Source organism: Pangasianodon hypophthalmus, chromosome 4 (assembly GCF_027358585.1).
Source record: "Pangasianodon hypophthalmus isolate fPanHyp1 chromosome 4, fPanHyp1.pri, whole genome shotgun sequence".
Classification (NCBI taxonomy): Eukaryota; Metazoa; Chordata; class Actinopteri; order Siluriformes; family Pangasiidae; genus Pangasianodon; species Pangasianodon hypophthalmus.
Genome location: NC_069713.1, coordinates 22,959,079 through 22,980,731, shown reverse-complemented (window position 1 = coordinate 22,980,731; position 21,653 = coordinate 22,959,079). Strand labels below are relative to the sequence as shown.

Sequence of the window (21,653 nt, the reverse complement as noted above, 5' to 3'; positions counted from 1 at the left end):
ATTGGTTAATGTTGCTCTAATCAGAGGGAAATAAGGCTTTCCCTCCTGCACAGAGAGCAGGGCCAGTAATGCTTCCTGGGATTCTTTGCCATGGATAGCTGTGGCACTGAACTCGATGGGACGAAACCCTAACAGACAGTGGAGTCAGGAGCCATTGCTGTTGCTGGTTTTTATTTAAGTACACATTGTCAAAAGCAGTTGAACATGTATTACACCACAGTGCTGTTGGATTCCCTATTCTGATTGCTCAGAAATTGTTGATTAATTTTTTGTGACAGCACCTCTGACAGCCAGCTGTAATTCAAATAATAGGTTTACAGTCTATTAATGTGCTCATTCTAATGTTACTAGTAACAGCTCAGTAACAGAGACTTGTATTTTGGATGCTCCACATAATCTGAGACCAATAATAAATGGATTAAAAAGTGCAGTTATATAACAGATATGGTGAGGTAATAGCATATAATGCATCATGTTTTATTGCTTACAGTTTAGTGGTGGTGATCAATTATAAAAGGTTCTTTGGTATATTTTAAAAAGTGATTCATTTGCAACTTAATGGCAAAAAATTTGTACACAAGTAATTTCCAAAAGCTAAAATATGTTCATAAAATAATTGTATTGTATTATCCAAGTCTATAAGAAAAGGACTGCAAGTATGTGCAGACATACAGTGACCCTTTCTATAGGTGCACTTCAGCATTGCTGGTTAAATTACACTTAAGCTTTAAATAATCCAGTAATCTTTCGTGTTAAGATTTTGTTATTTTTCAGTCAAACTTGTCTCCATCTACTGATTATCTTCATGATTTACAACAAAAGATGATGGAAAGATGCCAGTCTTCCCATTGCACTCGCCCTCAATCCACTCTTCATTCACTGAAGTGGAAAAGAAACACCATCATGAAAACTTGATTTCTTGATTTTTAATTTCTTAATTATAGCCAATCTTAATTTCTTACCTGTAGACAGGACAGTGATGACATCACCTTGAGCAAAGGCCAGGTCTTCAGGTGTAGATGCCTCATAAGCATACAGAGCCACCATCTTTTTCTGAGTTATAGTTTTATCCTAAAACACAGAGTGATTACAAAAAAGGTAGGTACACTATATGGCCAAATGTCTGTGAACACCTGACCATCACATCCATAAGTGTTTTTTTTCCCCAAACTGTTGCCACAAAGTTGGAAGCACACAATTGTCTAGAATGTCTTTGCATGCTGTAGCATTATAATTTTTATTCACTGGAACTAAGGAGCCCAAACATGTTCCAGCATGACAATGCCCCTGTGCACAAAGTGAGGTCCATGAAGACATGGTGTGCCAAGTTGGAATGGAAGAACTCGCTCCAAAATCTAGTGGAAAGCCTTCCCAGAAGAGTGAAGGTTATTATAACTGCAAAGGGGATATCTGGACTGCTTCAAAAAGCACATGGGTGTGATGGTCAGGTGTCCACATACTTTTGGCCATATAGTGTATTAACATGTCTTTTGTACATTTATCATATATAAAATCATAACTGAATTGGAACTGCTCAGAAATGAAAGAAAGGGCTGCAATACACATAATAATGTTATTTGAAATTGAATAAAATTGAATTAAATGAATGACATTGAAATGGGATGTAATCCAACAAGTAGAACTGCTTTGAAAGCTGTTGTCAAATGCCAAAATAAGGCAAGACCAATTTTGCTCACTGGGATAATTTGTGTTTAAAAAAAAAAAGAAAGAAAGAAAGAAAGGAAAAAGAAAAGAACATTACAAAAGAACATTACAAGCATGAATAATGGGTTTAAAATACGATGGCACAAAACTGAGTGAACCAGGACTGTATGCTGCTGCTGCTTAAGATAAGGTTATAAAAAACAAATAAGTCTATGAAGATGCTGAAAATGTCACATATTCCTAATGCATCTTTTTATTGAAGTAATAAACCTGTCTTTAAAATGAGGAACAGGGGTTTTGAAATGCTGGATGGAAATGAGGTGCACAGCTAATGCATAGCTAATGTTATTGATGAATTAAATCTTGAGTGTCAATTTTTACAGGTATGACTGCTGTTATATAAATTATTGGGGTAATGACAATGGAAATTAAAATGCAGATACTAAAATCCCATATGTGTTTAACTAGTAGTTAACTTGCCAGTTAGCTATTTCAGAGTGTTGACAGAGGTCTGGTCATGGAGGTCATGAAGCTGAAGGTGAACGGATGTTGCTAAGCAATTTGTAATTGTTTCATGTTCATTATTAAATATACTATTTCTGGATTAAAATAGATGAATTAAATATAATAGTATTAATAACAGGAGAAATGATATGTCAGCCTTACTGAAGCTAAAAGACATTGAATACATTAAATGTAAAGACAGAAATGAAGAAATGTGGTGTTACTGGTATGGGACTTGATGGTTCGGATGTGTTTATTTCAGGAGAATTTGAATGGTGGTACCTCGGTGGCTGAACACCACAGTGTGAGGCGATTGTTGCTCACGCAGGTCCACAGCACCTCCATCTCTGACTCGTCGACTGTTACTTTCTCAGTAGATCCAGGCTTAAAATACCTGACAGGATTGAAGAAATTGTACATTTTAAGCAATGGTACTGTCCACTTTTCTCTCGTATACCATGACACTGTCAAAGGCACAAGAATGATTCTCAAAGTCCAATTATGAATGTTAAATCAGTTTTAAAAGGTATATATTATTCATTTTGCCAGCAATTATATGGGTACTTAGAATGTTTGGAACCTAATCAGTAGAGTTTAGTATCATTTGTCAGAGAGATATATAGGAGTATAGGTACCTCAGAGTGAGTGTAGAAGCAGGTCGCTTGAGTTTATTGCTGATAATATTGAGGACGGTTTTAAATGGCTGTCCTGGTGCAATGCAGATGGATATGGTAAACAGGAAGTGCACTTTCACAATGCATTTTGAGAAATCATCATCAGCTTTAGTCTAGGGGAGTAGATAATATAGAACAAATCTAATTCATTGTTGGGCAGATTATAATTATTATTTTTTATTTTTTATATAAGTTATTTTAATTATAACTAGTGAAGAGTAAATACACAATGTTTGCCGGTATGATGTGTGCGTGGATGTGGTGTACGGTACCTCTGTTGTGGCAGCCTTCTGACCTGCTTTACTCACAGGTTTACTGGGTGCTGCTCTTCTTGGTGGATCGGGTATATCTTCATTGCTGCTGGATGGTGCAACCTACAGAGAAGAGGCTCTTTCTTTTAGACATTTAAATAGAAGAATAGATGCAAAGTTAGTATAAACTTTGGATGCATAGAACATGGTGGATTGGAAAAAAATGATTCTGATACTATGTGCAGTTATAAACTATGCTATTTGATTAGTAGGATAGTGTTATTACTTGGGTATAACTTCCATGATTTAAAACTTCTGCAGAGCAAATGAATAAGACTGGATAAAATTACTGGGACTTTCACTAAGAATTACTGCATCTATGTCATTCTTCACACTAAACATGTGCTTCACATCAGCATTGAGAATTTTTTTTATTCTAGTTTAGTGTTTCTAAAGACAATCATACATATTTAAATGGTTCATTTATTTAATTGTTTTTCTTTTGGTTTAATTTTTTAACAATGTCTAGGCCTATGTTTCATTTCTTTAAGCACACATATTAAAAAGAGCACTTCACCTGCACCATTTTTGAGGCCACTGTAATGTCCAATGGCTCCAGGAAATTGTAGGGAACCAAACCTCTCTGGAAATGAGAAAGTAATCAGAGGACGAGTAATAAATACACTCCACTTACACATTTTGTAAATACTATAAATATCACTGTCACCTGCATTTTAATATGGCAAGAAAACCTTAAGATTATAACTGGTTGATAGACAGGGGCTCTGTGGTGTAATATACAATGTATTATACTGTATACCCCTTGCATTATATAATGTATTTGGAAAACACATTTAATTCTTTATTTTCTGAATTCTTTATTTTCTGATTTAAAGAGAATAAATACTAAAGGAAACTTTCACTCAAAATCCATGATTTAAAGATGATGGCTGATATATCTTTCAACGATGGGAGAGGAAAAAAGTTCTTTATAGAAATAGTGACCTACGGCTGACGGTTTGGAAAAATAAATTCATACAGTGATTCATACTGGAAAGATTATTCATTTTGGACAATATTTTCTAGGAAATAATGTCAACAGTGTGACAGTGCTAATTTCCTGTGAGACTGTGATGAAGGGTGTCTAGATTTCTTTAAACTGTTTTTATAGTTAGCAATTGCTAATAAATCATGCATTTTGAGCACACTGTAAACGACATACAGACACACACACACACTCACACATAACGCACCCTTTCGTTGAAAATAACAGACGCCCAGTTGTCAGTCCCTCTCTGAAGAACGAAGACGATGTTGCCTGGTAACACAGCCAGTTCTTCTTTGGTCTCGGGAATGAACTCGTACAGAACAGTGTGTGGTTCACCTTCAAGAGCTCTGCAGTTCACAGGTACAAAAACTATGAATAACACTCCAAATGTCTGAGGTTGGCCTACTGTGGGAACGGACAGAGTACATGCACTAGGTTTACCTCAGTACTTCTGGTGCCTTGGGTTTAGCTGGCACATCTTCAACCTATTCAAAGCAAATGAAAAATATTATATATTAATTCAATATGCATTAAATATGAAGAGGGTGATACACTATACATCATCCACAGATAATTCGTCATATTAATGTGCTCTGAAAGTTAAAGTTATTCACCAGACCAAACATCTTAATAGTAAATGTAAATGAACTAATGAAGACAGTTCAGTGCCATTATTACTCAAAGACTGGTTTTTGAAAAGGGTCTTTGAATATACACTCACTGAGGAACACGTGTACACCTACTCATTCATGCAATTATCAAATCAGCCAATCATGTGGCAGCAGTTTAATGCATAAAATCCTGCAAGTACGGGCCAGCAGCTTCTGATAATGTTCACATTAACCATCAGAATGGGAAAAAAAATGATTTTGACTGTGGCATGATTGTTGGTGCCAGACGGACTGGTTTGAATATTTCTATAATTGCTGATCTCCTGGGATTTTTACACACAACAGTCTCTAGAGTTTACTCAGAATGGTAGAATAAAGAAAAAACATCCAGTGAGCCGCAGTTCTGCAGATGAAATGCCTTGTTGATGAGAGAGATCAACGGAGAATTGGTTCGAGCTGCCAGAAAGGCTACAGTAACTCAGATAACCACTCTGTACAATTGTGGTGAGCAGAAAAGCATCTCAGAATACACAACACGTCCAACTTTGAGGCAGAAGGGTTACAGCAGCAGAAGGCCACATCAGGTTCCACATCTGTCAGTCAAGAACAGAAAGCTGAGGCTTCAGTGGGCACAGGCTCACAGTAACTGGACAGTTGAACACTGGAAAAACATAGCCTGGTCTGATGAATCTTGATTTCTGTTGAGGTGCACAGATGGTAGGCTCAGAATTTGGTACCAACAGCATGAATCCATGGACCCAACCTGCCTTGTGTCAACAGTCCAGGCTGGTGGAGGTGGTGTAATGGTGTGGGGAATGTTTTCTTGGCACACTTTCAGCCTGTTAATACCAATCGATCATCGCTTGAATGTCACAGTCTATTTGAGTATTGTTTGCTGACCATGTGCATCACTTCATGGCCACAAATTACACATCTTCTGATGGCTATTTCCAGCAAGATAATGCACCATGTCACAAAGCAAAGAGTCAGTGGACTTCCAGTCACCGGATCTGAATCCAATACGGTTTGAGACGTGGTAGAACAGGAGATTTGCAGCATGAAAGTGCACCTGAAAAATCTGCAGGAATTGCGTGATGTCAACATGGACCAGAATCTCAAAGGATTGTTTCCAACATCTTATGGAATCCATGCTATGAAGAATTGAGGCTGTGTTGAGAGCGAAGCGAGGCTCTACTCAGTATTAGTATAGTGTTCGGTGAGTGTATTTCTATTTATGTTTATCTTATTTTTGTTAAAGGTAACTTGAAAAGTGCTAGTATACTGCAACAACCAAAATGTTTGTAGTCAGTAAAATGGGGCCTGTAATGAAGGAGATGGAAATGTATCCTGACTCACTTGAGGCTGAAGAGGAGCAAAACCTGAGAAGTTATCAGCAGGAACCACAGAAGATATAACCTGTGTGGACAAAGCATCCATAAAATTAAATTAAGTTTTAACTACCAACATTATCCTACTATCACTGGTTACATCAAGCTCTGAAATGATGATGGTTGGGTACCTTGGCCTTTCCAAGGTAGTCCTTTTTCTCCAGCTCTGCCACATAGTGCTTATTGGGTTTGAACATAAGCTCCGGGCGAATCACCACCAGAGGAAATAGTTTCTGCTTCTGCATGCATGAGTAGGCAATAACACAGTCACCTACATATACTTATAAACCACACACTGTTGCACACAACCAAGTCAATTTAAGTAACAGTTTAGAAACACATCAACAGATCTAATGATTCATTTTATTTTTTAATGATTCATGCCCTCAACTGATCATTCATCAAAACATGACTTTGAAATTTAGAATGCATTGTGTGAAAGCAGTTATATGTAAATCTGTGATTTCCTTATGTATCTTCTCAAACTACAGTCAAAAAGGTTAGGTTTGCATTAGGTTTTTCAGCCAAAATGAGTGAGTTAGTTATGTGAACTTCTCTTTGTGACTTCTGACATCTGAAGCTGCTCACAACATCCAACTGCAATCGTCTTCGTGTTTCCAAACTAATCTACCTGGCTGGCTAATCCAGCAAAACTGTGTGAACTAGGAGTAGGACTAGAGTGAATGTTAAAAAGATGTCCTAAATACTGCCCCAAAATGTCATTTACCCTTACAGCATCTTTTTATAGAATTGATGTGTCAAATGAGGAATGTGGATTTTGAAAAATACCCAATGGAAATAAGGTGCATAGCTGTTGAGATTGTGACCTAAGCTAGCTGACTAGTTAGTGTTGAAGTTAGAGTCTATTTTGACAGGTTTAACTATTGTTACTGTGTATAATTTACTGGGAATATGAGAATATGAGAGGAAATTAAAACACAGATACTGTCCCACATAGTGCTTATTGGGTTTGAACATAAGCTCTGGTCGAATCACCACCGGGGAAAGAGTTCCTGCTTCTGCATGCATGACTAGGCAAGAACACAGTCCCATACGTAAGTCACATACATAAGTGGACAACGTGAGCTGGATTATAGCAGTTAAGTCACCTGTTAGCTATTCTGGATAGCAGTGAATATTTCCATATCCAACTGGATATTCAAACAAATTCATAATTCATAGAGACAGGTATTTTTTTCATGAAGGTATAGGGATGTTCCCAAGGCATTTGTTGTAGTTTAAAGCTCATTAGTTTCAAGCAATTTATTTTTCATCATATTTTATATTTTAGATTAAGAAACAATTTATTAAAACAACATATTCAAAAAGACTTTCACATTTGTGAGTGTAGTATAATGTGAGTGGTGTTTCTGAACTGACCAGAATGGATTCCAGAGCCTTGTCGATGTGGCTGAATTTGGATTCTATACGGATGTTAAGAGCTAAAAGCAGTTTTTCCTGAGCATTCTCCCATTTCCCCATTTGCGCATAGACAAGTCCAATATTGTGCAGCACCTAGATGTGCAGAACCAATAAAACACTGTGAGCTAATACTGGGAAAGAACACATAATTATCATTTTAGAGAACCATGTCAAATTGCTTACACATCAGGATATTCTCTCTCTCTCTCTTATTTAAAGGATCCAAAAGACTTAAGACAAAAGACTTAAGAATTTAAGTATTCCTTTATAGTGTGTCAGGGTCACCACTTGCATTACATTTCAGATGCTTCTATCTAAAAGAGCTTATGTGTGAAGTAGAACATCATCATATCAGACAGCTGAGCAGTTAAGGGGTAATACTTTCTCAAGGGCCCAACAGCCTAGCTTTTAAACACACAAGCTGCAGTACAGTGAGCATAATAATATATTACAACTATTTTAGCTTCCTACATGATACGTCAATGATACATCAGTTATCACATGGGGTCATGCTAACTTAAGGACAATGTTGTTATTAGAATGGGTTGCATTACATTTAACTATATTGGTTTAGAGCATCTTTTTTTGTAATATATCCTTTTTAGCTGTGAATACAATATAATCCATTTCACCCTGTGTTCAACAAAAAATATCTATTTGGATCCTTAACATATATGTAAGCCTTTCCATATTACATATTTCACGTACAATTTCAAATCACTGGTCCACCATTGAAGGAATCTGCTGCAACCATTTTAGAGTAATTCTGTCCTGAGTTTTTCTGTCTTTTCTCTCAAAACAATATCTGGCATGTTATCTATAGGCTTACATATTTGCGAGAGAAGAATAAAACTAACAACACACACCTCACAAGCATAAAGTTTATACATCAGTCCAAGAGGTTTGTAGTCTATGAGGTGATTCCCTCTAAGCTCCTTAAAAGCTTGCTGGAAATCCATCAGTGACTCTTCAAACCTTAAAAGATATGCAGATGTTTAGAGGATACTTCCTTGTTAGTGATAAAAGTGAGAAGGAAGGGGATTTACAATATTCATTTCCTGATAGTGCAATGTTGAAGACATTACATTACATTTCCTCTGTTATTACAGTAGAGTTATGTCCTTTTATTTGCATAAACTGAATATAGTGTTGATTGACAATTAGCAGCCTCACCTTTCTTTTTTGTAGAATGTAATTCCCCGCTGAAAAAAAGCAACGGCCAGATGCTGATCTTTGCCGATGCTACTGTCAAATGCCTTCAAAAGAGAGAAGTTTCCACATATCAGACTGCAACAAATTTTACTTCCTTTTTTTAGTTATGTGTTTTATATTTGGACACAAAATTCATTATAAAACTACCATAATACCAATACTATGAGGTATAGTCACTTTTATCTCACTCATCATCACATCATCCAATAGCTCACCCAATGACAAGCGGTCTCTTTACCTTCTCAGCAGCATCCAGCTCATTGTTTTGTAGATGGAGGCATCCGATGTTGAAGTTGATCTTTGATGTCTTTTCTTCAATGTCCAGGAATATCCCGAGAGCAGAGACTGTGTCCTTTTTCTCCACACAAGCCACTGCTTCATCCCACTGACGCAGAGTGTTCACGAAGGACATGTTCCCTCGGCTGCAGCTGAAACCTTAGTGAAAACCACTCTTCCCTTTTTATCATCTCATGAACACATGAAACTGAACTCTGGACAGCCCCCAGTCTGTCAGAGAGGAAGTATTTTTCTCTGGTTTCTATAGTTAAAGAAGAACGAGAGGTTTACTGGGTTTTGGACTAGCAAATAAACATGTATTTTTTCTTGAAAGCATGCTAGTCTCTCGTTTTTAAAAGTCATGAGCAAAAGGCTACCAGAATAATATACCTTCATCAGTTCATGAGTGCTGAAAAGAGTAATATCTAGGCCCTCTGAGAAGTTAATGCACTGGGGCCTAAACTATGAGCAATTTTGGTTCTCTAAGGTTTCTTTGGGGAACTATGCTGTATATAGACTACCAGTCAAAGGTTGGGAAACACCTAATTAAATCCTGTTTTTAACTGGAGCACAGAGTGGTGGAACGGCTGAGTCACTGGTAGTCTTCAAACGACGTCTAAAGACTTATCTCTTCCTAAAGTACTTAAATTAGCACTATAACAAAAAAAAAAAAACCTTTGTATTGTTTGAGTGCTTGTTACTATATTACCTTCCCAACAGAGTTTTTGGCCTGATGGTATTCTTAGTCTGTGACCTAGTGAACCAGTATCAGAATGTATTTATTGATAGAGACTTCAAAGCATTTCTCTAAGTCGCTCTGGATAAGGGCATCTGCCAAATGCCATAAATGTAAATGTAAATGTAAGAGTGAAGGGAAAGCAGCCAAGATAAGCTCAGCATATGTGGGAACTCCTTCAAGATTGCTGGAAAAGCATCCCAGGTGATTACCTTATGAAGGTGGTTATGAGAATGTCAAGAGTTTGCAAATCTGTTTTCAAGGAAAAAAGTTTGGATATTTTGTGGAATTTTGGGGATATTTTTTGGAATTAAAATAAATATATGATAGATATAAAAGAGGGAAATTGTAATGCTACAGCATACAAAGACATCGTATACAATTGTGTGCTTGTGTATTTTGTGGCAACAGTTTTGGCCCACATATGGGTGTGATGGTCAGATGTCCATAAACTATTGGCTATAAAGTGTCTCTATCTATCTATCTATCTATCTATCTATCTATCTATCTATCTATCTATCTAGCATGTTAAAATGGCATAGAACCTACTGTACTAACATACTAAATAAGTATAGAATGTATATTGATCATCTGTTAATACCATACTCAATAGTATACTGAAATCATACACCACCATGATATACACTCACTGTACACCGTGATATACAGTGAAGCGAAGTGAAGTGAAGTGAAGTGACTTGTGGCCAAGTATGGTGACCCATACTCGGAATTTGTGCTCTGCATTTAACCCATCCAAGTGCACACACACAGTAGTGAACACACACACACCGTGAACACACACCCGGAGCAGTGGGCAGCCTTTTTTTTTTTTGCTGCGGCGCCCGGGGAACTGTTCTTTTATGCAGTTATCCAATCAGGCAATCATGTGGCAGCAGCATAATTCATACAACCATGCAGATACAGGTCAAGAGCTTCAGTGATCAAACATCAGAATGGGGAAAAAACATGATCTCATTGATTAACTGTGGCATGCCACAGTCTCTAGAGTTTACACAGAATTGTGTGAAAAACAAAAAGCATCCTGTGAGCAGAGGGTCTGCAGGCTGAAACACTTTGTTGATAACAGAGATCAGAGGAGAATGACCAAACTGGTCTGAGCTGACAAGAAGTCTATAGTAAGTAAGCAGAAAAGCATCTCATCATGCACAAAACATCAAAGCTTGAGGTGGATGGGCTACAACAGCAGAAGACCACATCAGGTTCCTGTCAGCCAAGAACACAAATCTGAGGCTATCATGGGCACAGACTCAGCTAAACTGTACAGTTGAAGGCTGGAAAAAGACCAGGTGATTTTTTTTATCTTCAACTGTCCAGTTTGGTCGATCTTGTGCCCATGATTGCCTCAGATCCTTGTCCTTGGCTGAGAGGAGTGCAACCTGATGTGGTCTTCTGCTGTTGTAGCCCATCCACCACAAGGTTTGATGTGTTGTGCTTGCTCAGATGCTTTTCTGCTTACCACGGTTGTAAAGAGTGATTATATGGGTTATAGACTTCCTGGTAGCTTGAATCAATCTGGCCATTTTCCCCTGACCTCTCTTATCAACAAGGTGTTTCCACCCACAGTACTGTTGCTCACTCATGTTTTTTGTTTTTCGCACCATTCTGTGTAAAATCTAGAGACTGTTGCATGTGAATATCCCAGGAGATCAGCAGTTTCCGAAATACTCAAACCAGCCCATCTGGTACCAACAACCAGATCACACTTTTTCTTCATTCTGATGTTTGATGTGAACAGTAACTGAAGCTCTTGACCTGTATCTGTATGATTTTATGCATTGATTTGCTGCCACATGACTGGCTGATTGGATAACTGCATAAATGCGCAGGTGTTCCTATTAAAGTGGACAGTGAGTGCATATAGTACCGTGTGTAACATATCCTACACTAATGTGTGGGCTGGAGCATTGACTTTGTGCTTGGACCAATCAGGTTCCACGGCGATGGTTGCCTGGGTAACGTCATGGAGTAGCTGGGAAGAGGAAATGGCCTCTGCAGCGCTCGGATCTCTATGGTCAGGGATACATGGCATTTCCTGTCAGTGTAAACACACCGTCTAGCTGACATGGCTTCAGTGCAAGACCATGACCGTGTTTAAGTAAACAAAGGAGCACGTAACGACGCTTTTCTCCATGAAAGAGCCACTCTGGGTGCTGATGAATGTGGCGGTGGGTTGACGACGCGGGTGGGTTAGCGAGCTAACATGGACCTCGGCTCTATGCTCTACAACAGTTTAAAAGATGTAACATGGAGCACGACAACTCTGCCTCTGGACCGACTGGTGAGCGCCTACAGACTGCCCCAGATTGTAAAACTGGACACCGGTAAGTGTTCATTTAGTGAAAAAAAGTACTAACTTTGTCCTGCACTTGGTCTTCTCGGCTCTTTTATTCTTTTATTTGAGCTTTGTTAGTTTGCTGGAGTGGAAACTCGGTCCTGAGCAGTGGGGCGCGTGGGTGGCAATGTTACTCGGATGGAATTCCAACAATTAGCCAGCCAGCTAGCGTTAGCATTAGCATTAGCTTTCTATCTAGCTAGTTTTTTTTTTCTACACTGCCAGTGGCTAGCTAATTGGGTATCTTTTGGATAACATAGCAGCAGGGTTTAAGGATAGCGTGTTACATGTTTTGTTTTAACCAGCTTGTCGTCATTTGTCTAAAATGAGTGTTAACATTGCTAAAACATGCCTCCTGCGAGCTAGCCTAGCTGGAAAGAGCCAGTTGGATCAAACTGAACGGCAGTTTGCAAGGAGTTGGTTAGCTTCTGCAGGACGAATGGAACAACTCGAGCTAGACGACTTGTTAGCTAGCTGTGTGTAAATAAACAAACAAAACAAAACAAAAAAAAATGTATTCCATTACCTTCACTAATGTCCTAAATATATATAAGAATTTGGTGGCTAGCTAATCACAGAACCTGTATAAAGCTTTTGTGGCCTTATTGATTCAGGAACTGTTAATACAGTGACTGTGATACAGTTTACATAGCGATAAATTTATTTATTTATTTATTTGTTTAATCCATTGACTCTAAATATAGTGACTCTTACCCCGAGTCTGCTCTGGAATATGCCTTCTGCTGACTTTATGTGCATGTAATATGACTGGGGAGACATGGAATTTAGGACAAAACTCCCACAACAGAAAACACACTCTTATGTATACATACACACACACACACACACACACACACACACACACACACACACACACAGAGACACAGAGTTTAATCATTAGCAAGGGCCTCAGACTAGCTCGTCAGTGGCACCTCACTGTCCTTGACATATTTAGGCTTTGCTGAAATCAGTCACCAGAAATGCAAGATCACAAAGAATTTGTTTTGAATTAAAAATAAATAAAATATGTATTATTAAAATATTAAATGTCATTACATTTTTAATTACTTCCCAAAGCAGGTGTTTAGCTTTTGAGGTACTACATTTAGCTGACTGGCTGGTAACCATAACAGAATGTTGTCTATGAAAGAACTGCTGTGGATGGAGAAAGATTTACACGACTCAAAAACATGTTGTCTCAGGGAGTGTTTCCTTGCCACTGTTGCCTCTGGCTCATAGGGATCTCAGTAGAGATCTACATACAGATTTCTGTAAAGCTGCTCTTTGTTGTTGTTGTTTTTTTCCCGTTAGGGGTCGCCACATTGGATCGTTGGTCCACATATTTGATTTGGCACAGTTTTTACGCTGGATGCCCTTCCTTACGCGACCCTTCTCAGTTTTGTTTTTTTTTTAATCCGGGCTTGGGACTGGCACTGGGAGTACACTGTCTTGTGCAACCTTAGTGGCTGGGGTAGGTTCCCTGGCTGGGAATCATGCCCGGGCCGAGGCCTAACCACTAGTCCTCCAGGGACCCTGTAACGCTGTTCTTTACCGGGGAAACAAAGCACTATACAAATAAAATTTTGAATACACCACAGTCGGCACGGCAGGTAGAATTGCCATCTCACACATCCTGGGTTCGATCCTGAACTCTGTGTGGAGTTTCTGTTCATGTTGTCCCTGTGTCTGCATTGGTTTCCTCACACCTCTCAAAAACATGCCAGAAGGTGGAGTGGATAAGATAACTTTACCACTAACTGTATGTGTGTGCGCGTGCGTGTGTGTGTCCGGTTCCCTGCAATGGACTGGCTGTTACTCTATACTCTAGTACCACTGCGACCCTGATCAGGATAAAGCAGTTACTGAAAGTGAGAGAGTAAATCTACCACACATAATTTCTGATAAATGTATAAGCAGGCAGAGAATCATACAAAAATAAAAAATAAAAAAGGCTTTTCTAATAGCATAGAAAATTCTCTGCCTTATAGTGTTTGAAATACAAAAGGGATATAAATGATGCATAAGCCTATGTAAAGGTCAGATTACTTGTGTAGCAAGGCAGAATCATGATGCATCTAAGAATCAATTATTTTTTCCATCCCTACTGACCAGCTAATGATGGTAATAAAACCCACATAGTTCTCTGTTACAGTGTTCGTGTGATATACTGCCAAGTACCTTTTTACGTTAAGATAATGTCCTTACATGCACTATACACTCTCTGTTCTTACTAACTTCCGGTGCTGATGCGATAGTATCCCATTTCCATGTTGATGTAGATAAAGTGATAGGTCTGTCATTCTCTCCAGGGGAATCGGTGGAAGGGCTAAGAGAAAACGACTACCTCTTGATTCATTCGTGTCGGCAGTGGACTACGATCACCGCCCATAGCCTGGAGGAGGGCCATTATGTCATTGGACCGAAAATCGAGATCCCAGTCCATTATGAGGGTGAGGCTGTGCGCTGTACTGCACTTTTTGCTTGCTCTCTCTTCTGACTCTTAACTGCGTAATCCCTTCTACCATGGAATGAATTGTGATATGAAACAACATTTGTGGTGTAATATTCACAAAGAGGAAAAAAAAAAAAAAGAGAGATGAAATAAAGAACTAAATGAGGAACCAGACAAGCAGGTCTTTCTATCTAGACTGCAGCATTTCTCATCGGTTTTATGCTGGCAGGCAATTATCTAATTGCCCTCGCTGTATTGATATCACTCTTCTGCGAAGAGTGCTAAGGAAAGACATTTAATGATTGATGATGTATTCAAGTGTCTATTAATTCTGTAATACTATATGTCTGTATATAATTAAATGTGGGGAAAAAAAATCCTTGCTCAATATTTAGACACAATATTAACCCTATTGTGATTTAAGTTGTTAATAGCCCCAGTAATGCTGTGTAACACTTCACTCTATAAATGCATTGCATTCTTTATAGAATATCCTTAAAGCACATTTTCATTGTCTTGGAAGCATTTGATCTCAAATAATAAGTCATGTTTAGTGATTTTAATATTGTCTCGGTTTTGGCAAAAAATAATAATAATAATAATAATAAAAACGAGGAGGAAGATTGGCTGCAACTTCAAGCTGTTTGACAGAAACTTGACCAAAATAGTCACTAAATATGCCCTCAGTTTTCAGTTTATTCATATCTTTTACAAAGTCAATATTAATGTGATAGCAGCAATCTAGAAGCTACTTGCTCCATAACTTCTACAGGTCTAGAAGACTCTGCAGTGAAAATTTTAAACAATCAAGGACTACTTCAGAGAGCTATTGATCTGGTAGGTCAGTGTCTTGGAGCAGAATAGGAGGCAGTGAGGATTTATTTCAGAATTTTAAAAGAAATCTGTAACAAATGTCATTTATTTTTCTTTTATTGGGCAGGTCAATTCAAACTGCTGGAGCAGGACCGGGATATTAAGGAGCCGGTGCAGTACTTCAACAGCGTGGAGGAAGTGGCCAAAGCTTTTCCTGAACGAGTTTATGTCATGGAGGAAATAACATTCAATGTTAAGGTATGGTTTTTCTGTATGTATATATGAATGTTTGTATTCATATATATGTTCATATATATTCATGTATGTTTGGGGGGGCGGCTTCCCTTACATAGTGATTCCACCTACACGGTGCTATTATTCCCTTTGTCTTAATTTCTGGTAGCACAGTTTCTAATCTCTACTATCATTGCCATGCCAAAGGACATGGAATACTGTTCCCTATTTTTTATATTAGGTGCATAATATGTAATCTTTTTTATGTTCTATTAATCCCCAACCTTGACTGGCAGCATTCTAACAACATAGCCAGTGGGCCACTGAATCTGAAACAAACTGTTCATTGTCCTCAGAGCTGAATTCACAATGCCATTGCCTTGTCCAGACTGCAAAGTCCCTTTGTCTTAGAGTGAAAGGTTAGATTTGTGTTGTCTGTGGTTCGCTCTTAATTTCTGCTGATAGAAAAAATATTTTGAATGCCTACGTTTATGTAGATGATGTTTGAAAGGAAGTTAAAGACAACTGGCGTTCAGTTGCTAAAGCTAGCATGTCCCCCACAGATGGCATCAGGAGAATGCAATGAGGACACAGAGGTGTACAATATCACCCTGAACACTGGCGACGAGTTAACGCTTATGGGCCAAGCTGAGATCCTGTATGCAAAAACGTCAAGAGAGAAATCACGCCTCAACACCATATTCAGGCGCATCGGCAAGCTGAACTCAATCGGTCGTCCAGGGCGGGGCAAGATGCCATGCCTGATCTGTATGAATCACCGCACTAACGAGAGTGTGAGCCTGCCATTCCAGTGCCGTGGCCGCTTCAGCACATGCTCGCCACTGGAGCTGCAGATGCAGGAGGGTGAGCACAGCATCCGTGCCATAGTGGAGAAGACACGGCTGCCCGTCAATGTGACTGTGCCTGCGTGTCCACCGCGCAACCCGCATGACCTGCACCCGATCCGAGAGGGTCACCGCTACAAGCTCGTCAATGTGCGTACCAAGACGGTGGTGGTGTGCTGTGTACTCCGCCCCAACGCTGTGCTGCCTGTACACTTTCCCTTGCATGTTGCCACGGCAATGCCTCGCTTGCTGGTACCTGAAGGCCTGCTGCATGGAGAGGCATGGCTGGAAAGCGTAGTTCATCGCTGGTTCGCATACTGCCAGGAACAGTTTGATATCGACAACTACTCGAGAGCAGTGCGTGATGTGAGGGCCGACTGGCCCGAGGACTCCAAGAGTCCCAAGAAAGGCACCAGTGGAACAGGATGCGCAGTCGGGACTGGAAACGGCGGTGGAGTTGGTACCAACGGCTGCCCTGCCCACCTGCCCAGCTCACTTAGCTCAGCCCGGGACGAGCTCACACAGTCATTCCACCGACTATCCGTCTGTGTCTATGGGAACAATCTGCATGGCAACAGCGAGGTGAACCTGCAGGGTTGTGTTAGCCTCTACGGGGAGCTTGTGCCTCCAGAAGCACCAGATGCGGATTATCCATTTCCAGAGCTGCTAGACAGTTCATCTGGTCCTTGCAAAGCGGATCTGCCATACGAGGAACTGTGGCTGGACCACACACAGACACACAGTCCTGTACACGAGCACAACGAGGCTGTCCGAGGAAGCGTTAGCATCTCCAGCTGCCTGTCTGGCCTGCCATACCCCAGTGTGGGTTCTACAAGTGCTGCCTTCCTCAGTGCTGATATCAATCTACCTCCACCCCCTGTGCCTCCAAAATCTGAAGCTGTGAGTATTCAACTGTTTTTTTTTTTGTTTTGTTTTTTTTTAAATAAAATGAAGGCCATGTAATGCAATAGGCATTTGACAATATCCTTTTATCATGGTTTGTGATACTATCACAGTATTTTATTAGAATTACATCTGAGCATAAAATATGTAGGTCATTTAGGAAAAATAACAACAACAGGTTCTTGGCAAATTATGGCTTAAGGACAAGTACCAACATGTAGTTAGCATTGCAGGATGTTGGTTTAAGTAAGGAATAAAACATGCATGCAGCTGTAGGAAAACCAGGTGGTATGACTTGATCATTTTTCTTCTACCAAAGCAATTTGCAGCCTCTCTCTGTTGAAGTTAATAAGACACAATAAGTAACTGCAAAGCAAAATGTCCAGACCTGAAGATTTTCCCCACAGCAGAAAACCTAAAGGAATGGCTTTACGTTATTAGATAACTTTTAGGCTTAAATTATGTGAACACCTACCCTACAAATCCCTGTGAATAAGCTGTTATTATAGAAATGATGACGTATTAGAATGATCAGATTAGTATAAACCTGTTAGTTGGTTATAGCAATTTGCTTATAAGCGTGTGGTTTTATGGTTATAAACTTATTTTGACCAGTCCGATTCAAGAATTCAACAGCGCTGTGTTATAAATTGATGAATCACAACTGTCATAATTACCTGGTAGAGCAAGTCACACACAACCCTCCAGCTTTTAGCTTTGGGGAAACAGTCAAATTAGCGTGTTTATGCCAGCAAGTATGAGCGGAAGGGAAAGATGTGGAGAAGTTGAGTTTAGACACCAGTATGATCTTGGCTTCCTGGCAGGTTAATGCACTGGGCCTTCCAACCTGGACAATTCTCATTCCCAAGCCAACCAACCCCCCATTTCACTTTTCACCCCTGGTTAGAAGAGATTTGCTCCTAATTCTCCGAATTTCTAGGTTCCAAAAATCTACTTACCTAAACCCACCAGTGACCACTTTTTTAATTTATGGGATTTACCTGTTTACAAGCGTTAAATCACCTGTAGAAAAGAGCAGTCACAGAAGATCATGAAACCTATTACATCAAAAGTGTTATCAAAGTGTATTCAAATAAACACAAGTGTGTGATGGTCATAGATGTTTACTCTAGCTCAAATATTTCTTTACTGTGACTAGCAAAAATAGTTTCATAGCAAAAAATTGCATATTAAGCTGATTGTTTTCAGAATCCATTATCTGTACCCTGATATTTAGGTTGCTGTGGTTGAAGGAGCCATAAAACTCAAAAGGGACACAATATGAAAAATGTCCAGTGATTATAAAAAGTCCAATGATTTATTGATTACAGACATATGACCAAAAATAAACTGGAACAACAGGAAAAGCAATTGAAAAATGATGTTATGTTCAGTAAGGTTCCAGTTAGGTTGTATTCACTTCGTTTCCTTCCACTGTGACAAACAGGATATTAAAAATTTAGTCACTGTCTGTTTTCTTTCATCAGTAAGTAGATTTATCAAACTGCACTTCAGTAACAATTAAACATTAAGAATAGATGCTTCTGAGTAGTGCAACTGAAATGCATTCACCCTGAGAGATTGTGAGTCAAACAGAGCGTAATTAGCCATGTTCTGTGAGTGGGAGGGACAGTGTTACTCTCACTCCTGTCAATCACAACACTAAAGACACGAGCCAGTCATGGACCTCTGTGAGTCCATATATGCAGAAGAGGGCAGATAGTGATTTCCTCCAAGTTTGTTCAGCTGCTCTGTAATGTAGCACCAGCAGAGGTTAGAAAGGATGGGGTAGTTGGCTTCATGTGTCGGAGAGGAAGCACATGCTATCCTTCACCCTTCCTGGTTGGTAGCTGTCGTGTGTAAAGAGCTGGCTAGTGGGTGAGAATTGGCAAATGACCAATATTAAATGAAGCAATATTAGCCAGCAAACAGTAAATTAGCTAAACTTTCCTACTTCCTCGTAAAGCCCGTTTTACAGCATGCACAGCAATGTGACGTGTGAAGGATGGCGGGATACTGACAGTAAACTAAAGTCAGAAATGCCAACTAGCAGCCAACATACAATGATGTGAGTGACACAAGGTGAAAAATCGTGAGCGCAGCTTAATGCAGTATGTTAACAGGCATTAATAGAAACAGGCCAGTTGATACTTAAACAGATATGTGATGTGACCAGTATATTTGGTGTTTGGAACTTGGTGGAGTTCAAGTAACATTTAAACAGGATCAGTCTTCTTTAAGTCTAGTCCTTTCAGCACAAAAAAAAAAATTATTAGTTTAATAGCTGGGACAAATTTTATTTTCACCCTGCTATGACTTGATCTCAATCCTGATCTCCACAGGTGAAGGAGGAGTGTCGGTTGTTAAACGCTCCTCCAATTCCTCCGAGGAGTTCCAAACAGACAGCCCTGAGCTCCGGCAGCGTCCCAGTGCCATATCCACCCACAAAGCCACGGCAGCCAGACACTCGTTCCCCAAGCCCAACGCTGTCCTACTACTCCTCTGGTCTGCACAACATGTGAGTACTAATCACCAATTATCTGCTTCATGGGAATGTTATTATTTTTTAGCATTTATTATTTAACCTTTTTGGTATTCATTTCTGCAGAGGAGGAGAGAGTGAGTCCTCAAAAGAGATGGAGGAGCAGAACCACGCATGTTACCCATGCAACTGGATTCGAACAGATACCAACAAAAGCACCAAGCCTCCCCCCTGTCTCAGTCCCTCCACTGACACTGCGCTCTCCCGTCTCTCCTGGCCAAATGACTTCTGTGGGCCTGATTTCCACAAAACTGAGGACTTCTCATCAGTACATTGCCGTAGTTACTCCAGTTACCCTAGGAAAAGGACCCCTGGCACCCCTAAGACTTGTTCCTCTGGCCTCTTTGACTTTGACAGAGGAGGGACAAGCACTGCAGCCACAAAGGCCCAGCAGCCGGCCCAGTTTTGTACTAAATCGACTAGTTATACCCTGGAAATGTACAGAGACAAACCTATTGAGGAATGTGACACTAAACAAAGCAGATCCTGCCCTATCTTGCCACCAAGAACCCCAAAACCCAGTGATGCAAAGAAAGATAAGGAATGTGCATCAGCAAATGTCGCAGGCGTTGACACTACACAACAACAGGTGGACAGAGTAAACCAGGCAACTGCACTGTCCTGTCCTTCCACTACAGGGCCACAATGGCAGCCACCAAACAACCTCTCGGGCCTTTCCATTGAAGAGGTGTCCAAGTCACTACGTTTCATTGGTATGTCGGAGGACGTGGTTGGTTTGTTTGTTCGAGAGAAAATCGATGGCAATTTGCTCTTGCAGCTAACAGAAGAGATTCTGTCAGAGGACTTTAAGTTAAGCAAACTACAAGTGAAAAAACTCATGCAGTTTATTGGTGGCTGGAGGCCCAAAATGTAAGCTCGAACAAAAATATGGCAAAACATTTAATGCGCTGCATAACACTACAGCCTTCAGTATTGCGTTCGACTGTTTTGTATCTATATGCTATGCACAGTCTGAAGCCTTGTAATGATTTTACTGGTTTGTAGAATATATATGTGTATATGATATGAATATAGGGTGCTTTGTGTATTAACTTCCCATGTCTTGACCTGTACCCTTGTCTCTATGTAATCTCTTTCTGTGACCTTATGGTACCTGCACAACACACTTAATATTTTGCTCAAACCCAAAGCCTTTGAGAAATATGAATATATTTTGATCAAACCCAATCATGCTTTTAGCCTTCTTGGTCGAACAATTGTAGAAATGGTGACCTTTAGTACAATCCTGCCTGGGTTAAGACGGAATGGCAGACACAACCTTAACACTGAGGTCATGAAATGTATGTACTGTGTATAGATACATCCATACGCTTAATAATTATTCATCAAACAGGCAAATGTTGCCTTTGCACATATTTTTCTTTATTGAATGACAGTTCCACCCATCAGTAAAACAACCCTGAAACAAATTGGTTTTTGTTGGTAAACATAGTCCTCTTATTTTAGGGGACACAGCGTAAGCATCATTAGTTCTTGCATAAGGGAGCTAGCAAAATATCTAGCATTGATTCTAAACATTGTGCTGGTATGTGGAGATAGAACCAAAGTAGTCCCAGTTCCAGTCAAGTTAACCAACATGCAACTGTACAGTCTTTTAACACACTTCTGATTAAAGAAGAGGAATGAGGATTTGCCAGCATATGTGACAGACATCAGGTTGTCTGGCCCGGGGAAAATGAGATGCACCCCTTCAGTGCTGATTA

General features: G+C 39.7%; 2 protein-coding genes across 2 annotated transcripts; one reads left to right on the top strand and one right to left on the bottom strand.

Moving 5' to 3' along the window:
• Positions 1–152: 152 nt before the first annotated feature.
• On the bottom strand, positions 153–12,940 carry ncf2 (neutrophil cytosolic factor 2). The gene is made up of 15 exons (XM_026936958.3): positions 12,855–12,940; positions 9,014–9,313; positions 8,737–8,819; positions 8,430–8,538; positions 7,522–7,656; positions 6,273–6,380; positions 6,110–6,169; positions 4,584–4,627; positions 4,348–4,489; positions 3,672–3,737; positions 3,116–3,217; positions 2,805–2,956; positions 2,452–2,563; positions 963–1,071; positions 153–879 (listed from the first exon to the last, which is right to left on the bottom strand). Exons 2-15 carry the CDS (start codon positions 9,185–9,187, stop codon positions 791–793), a joined length of 1,485 nt encoding a protein of 494 aa, XP_026792759.3. The 5' UTR covers positions 9,188–9,313; positions 12,855–12,940; the 3' UTR covers positions 153–790.
• Positions 11,753–21,117, top strand: garem (GRB2 associated, regulator of MAPK1). Its single transcript, XM_026937013.3, has 6 exons — positions 11,753–12,129; positions 14,450–14,590; positions 15,533–15,663; positions 16,203–17,384; positions 19,730–19,905; positions 19,996–21,117. The coding sequence occupies exons 1-6, from the start codon at positions 12,009–12,011 to the stop codon at positions 20,801–20,803; spliced, it is 2,559 nt and encodes an 852-aa protein (XP_026792814.1). The 5' UTR covers positions 11,753–12,008; the 3' UTR covers positions 20,804–21,117.
• Positions 21,118–21,653: the final 536 nt, after the last annotated feature.

Excerpts from the sequence above, each read along its gene's own strand:
- ncf2 (XM_026936958.3), bottom strand. The coding sequence starts at position 9,187 with ATGTCCTTCGTGAACACTCTGCGTCAGTGGGATGAAGCAGTGGCTTGT. Across the intron at positions 8,539-8,736 it reads ACATTCTACAAAAAAGAAAG|GTTTGAAGAGTCACTGATGG; the intron begins GTGAGGCTGCTA and ends ATATCTTTTAAG. Across the intron at positions 880-962 it reads CATCACTGTCCTGTCTACAG|TGAATGAAGAGTGGATTGAG; the intron begins GTAAGAAATTAA and ends TTTCCACTTCAG.
- garem (XM_026937013.3), top strand. The coding sequence starts at position 12,009 with ATGGACCTCGGCTCTATGCTCTACAACAGTTTAAAAGATGTAACATGG. Across the intron at positions 14,591-15,532 it reads GATCCCAGTCCATTATGAGG|GTCAATTCAAACTGCTGGAG; the intron begins GTGAGGCTGTGC and ends TTTATTGGGCAG. Across the intron at positions 17,385-19,729 it reads TGCCTCCAAAATCTGAAGCT|GTGAAGGAGGAGTGTCGGTT; the intron begins GTGAGTATTCAA and ends TGATCTCCACAG.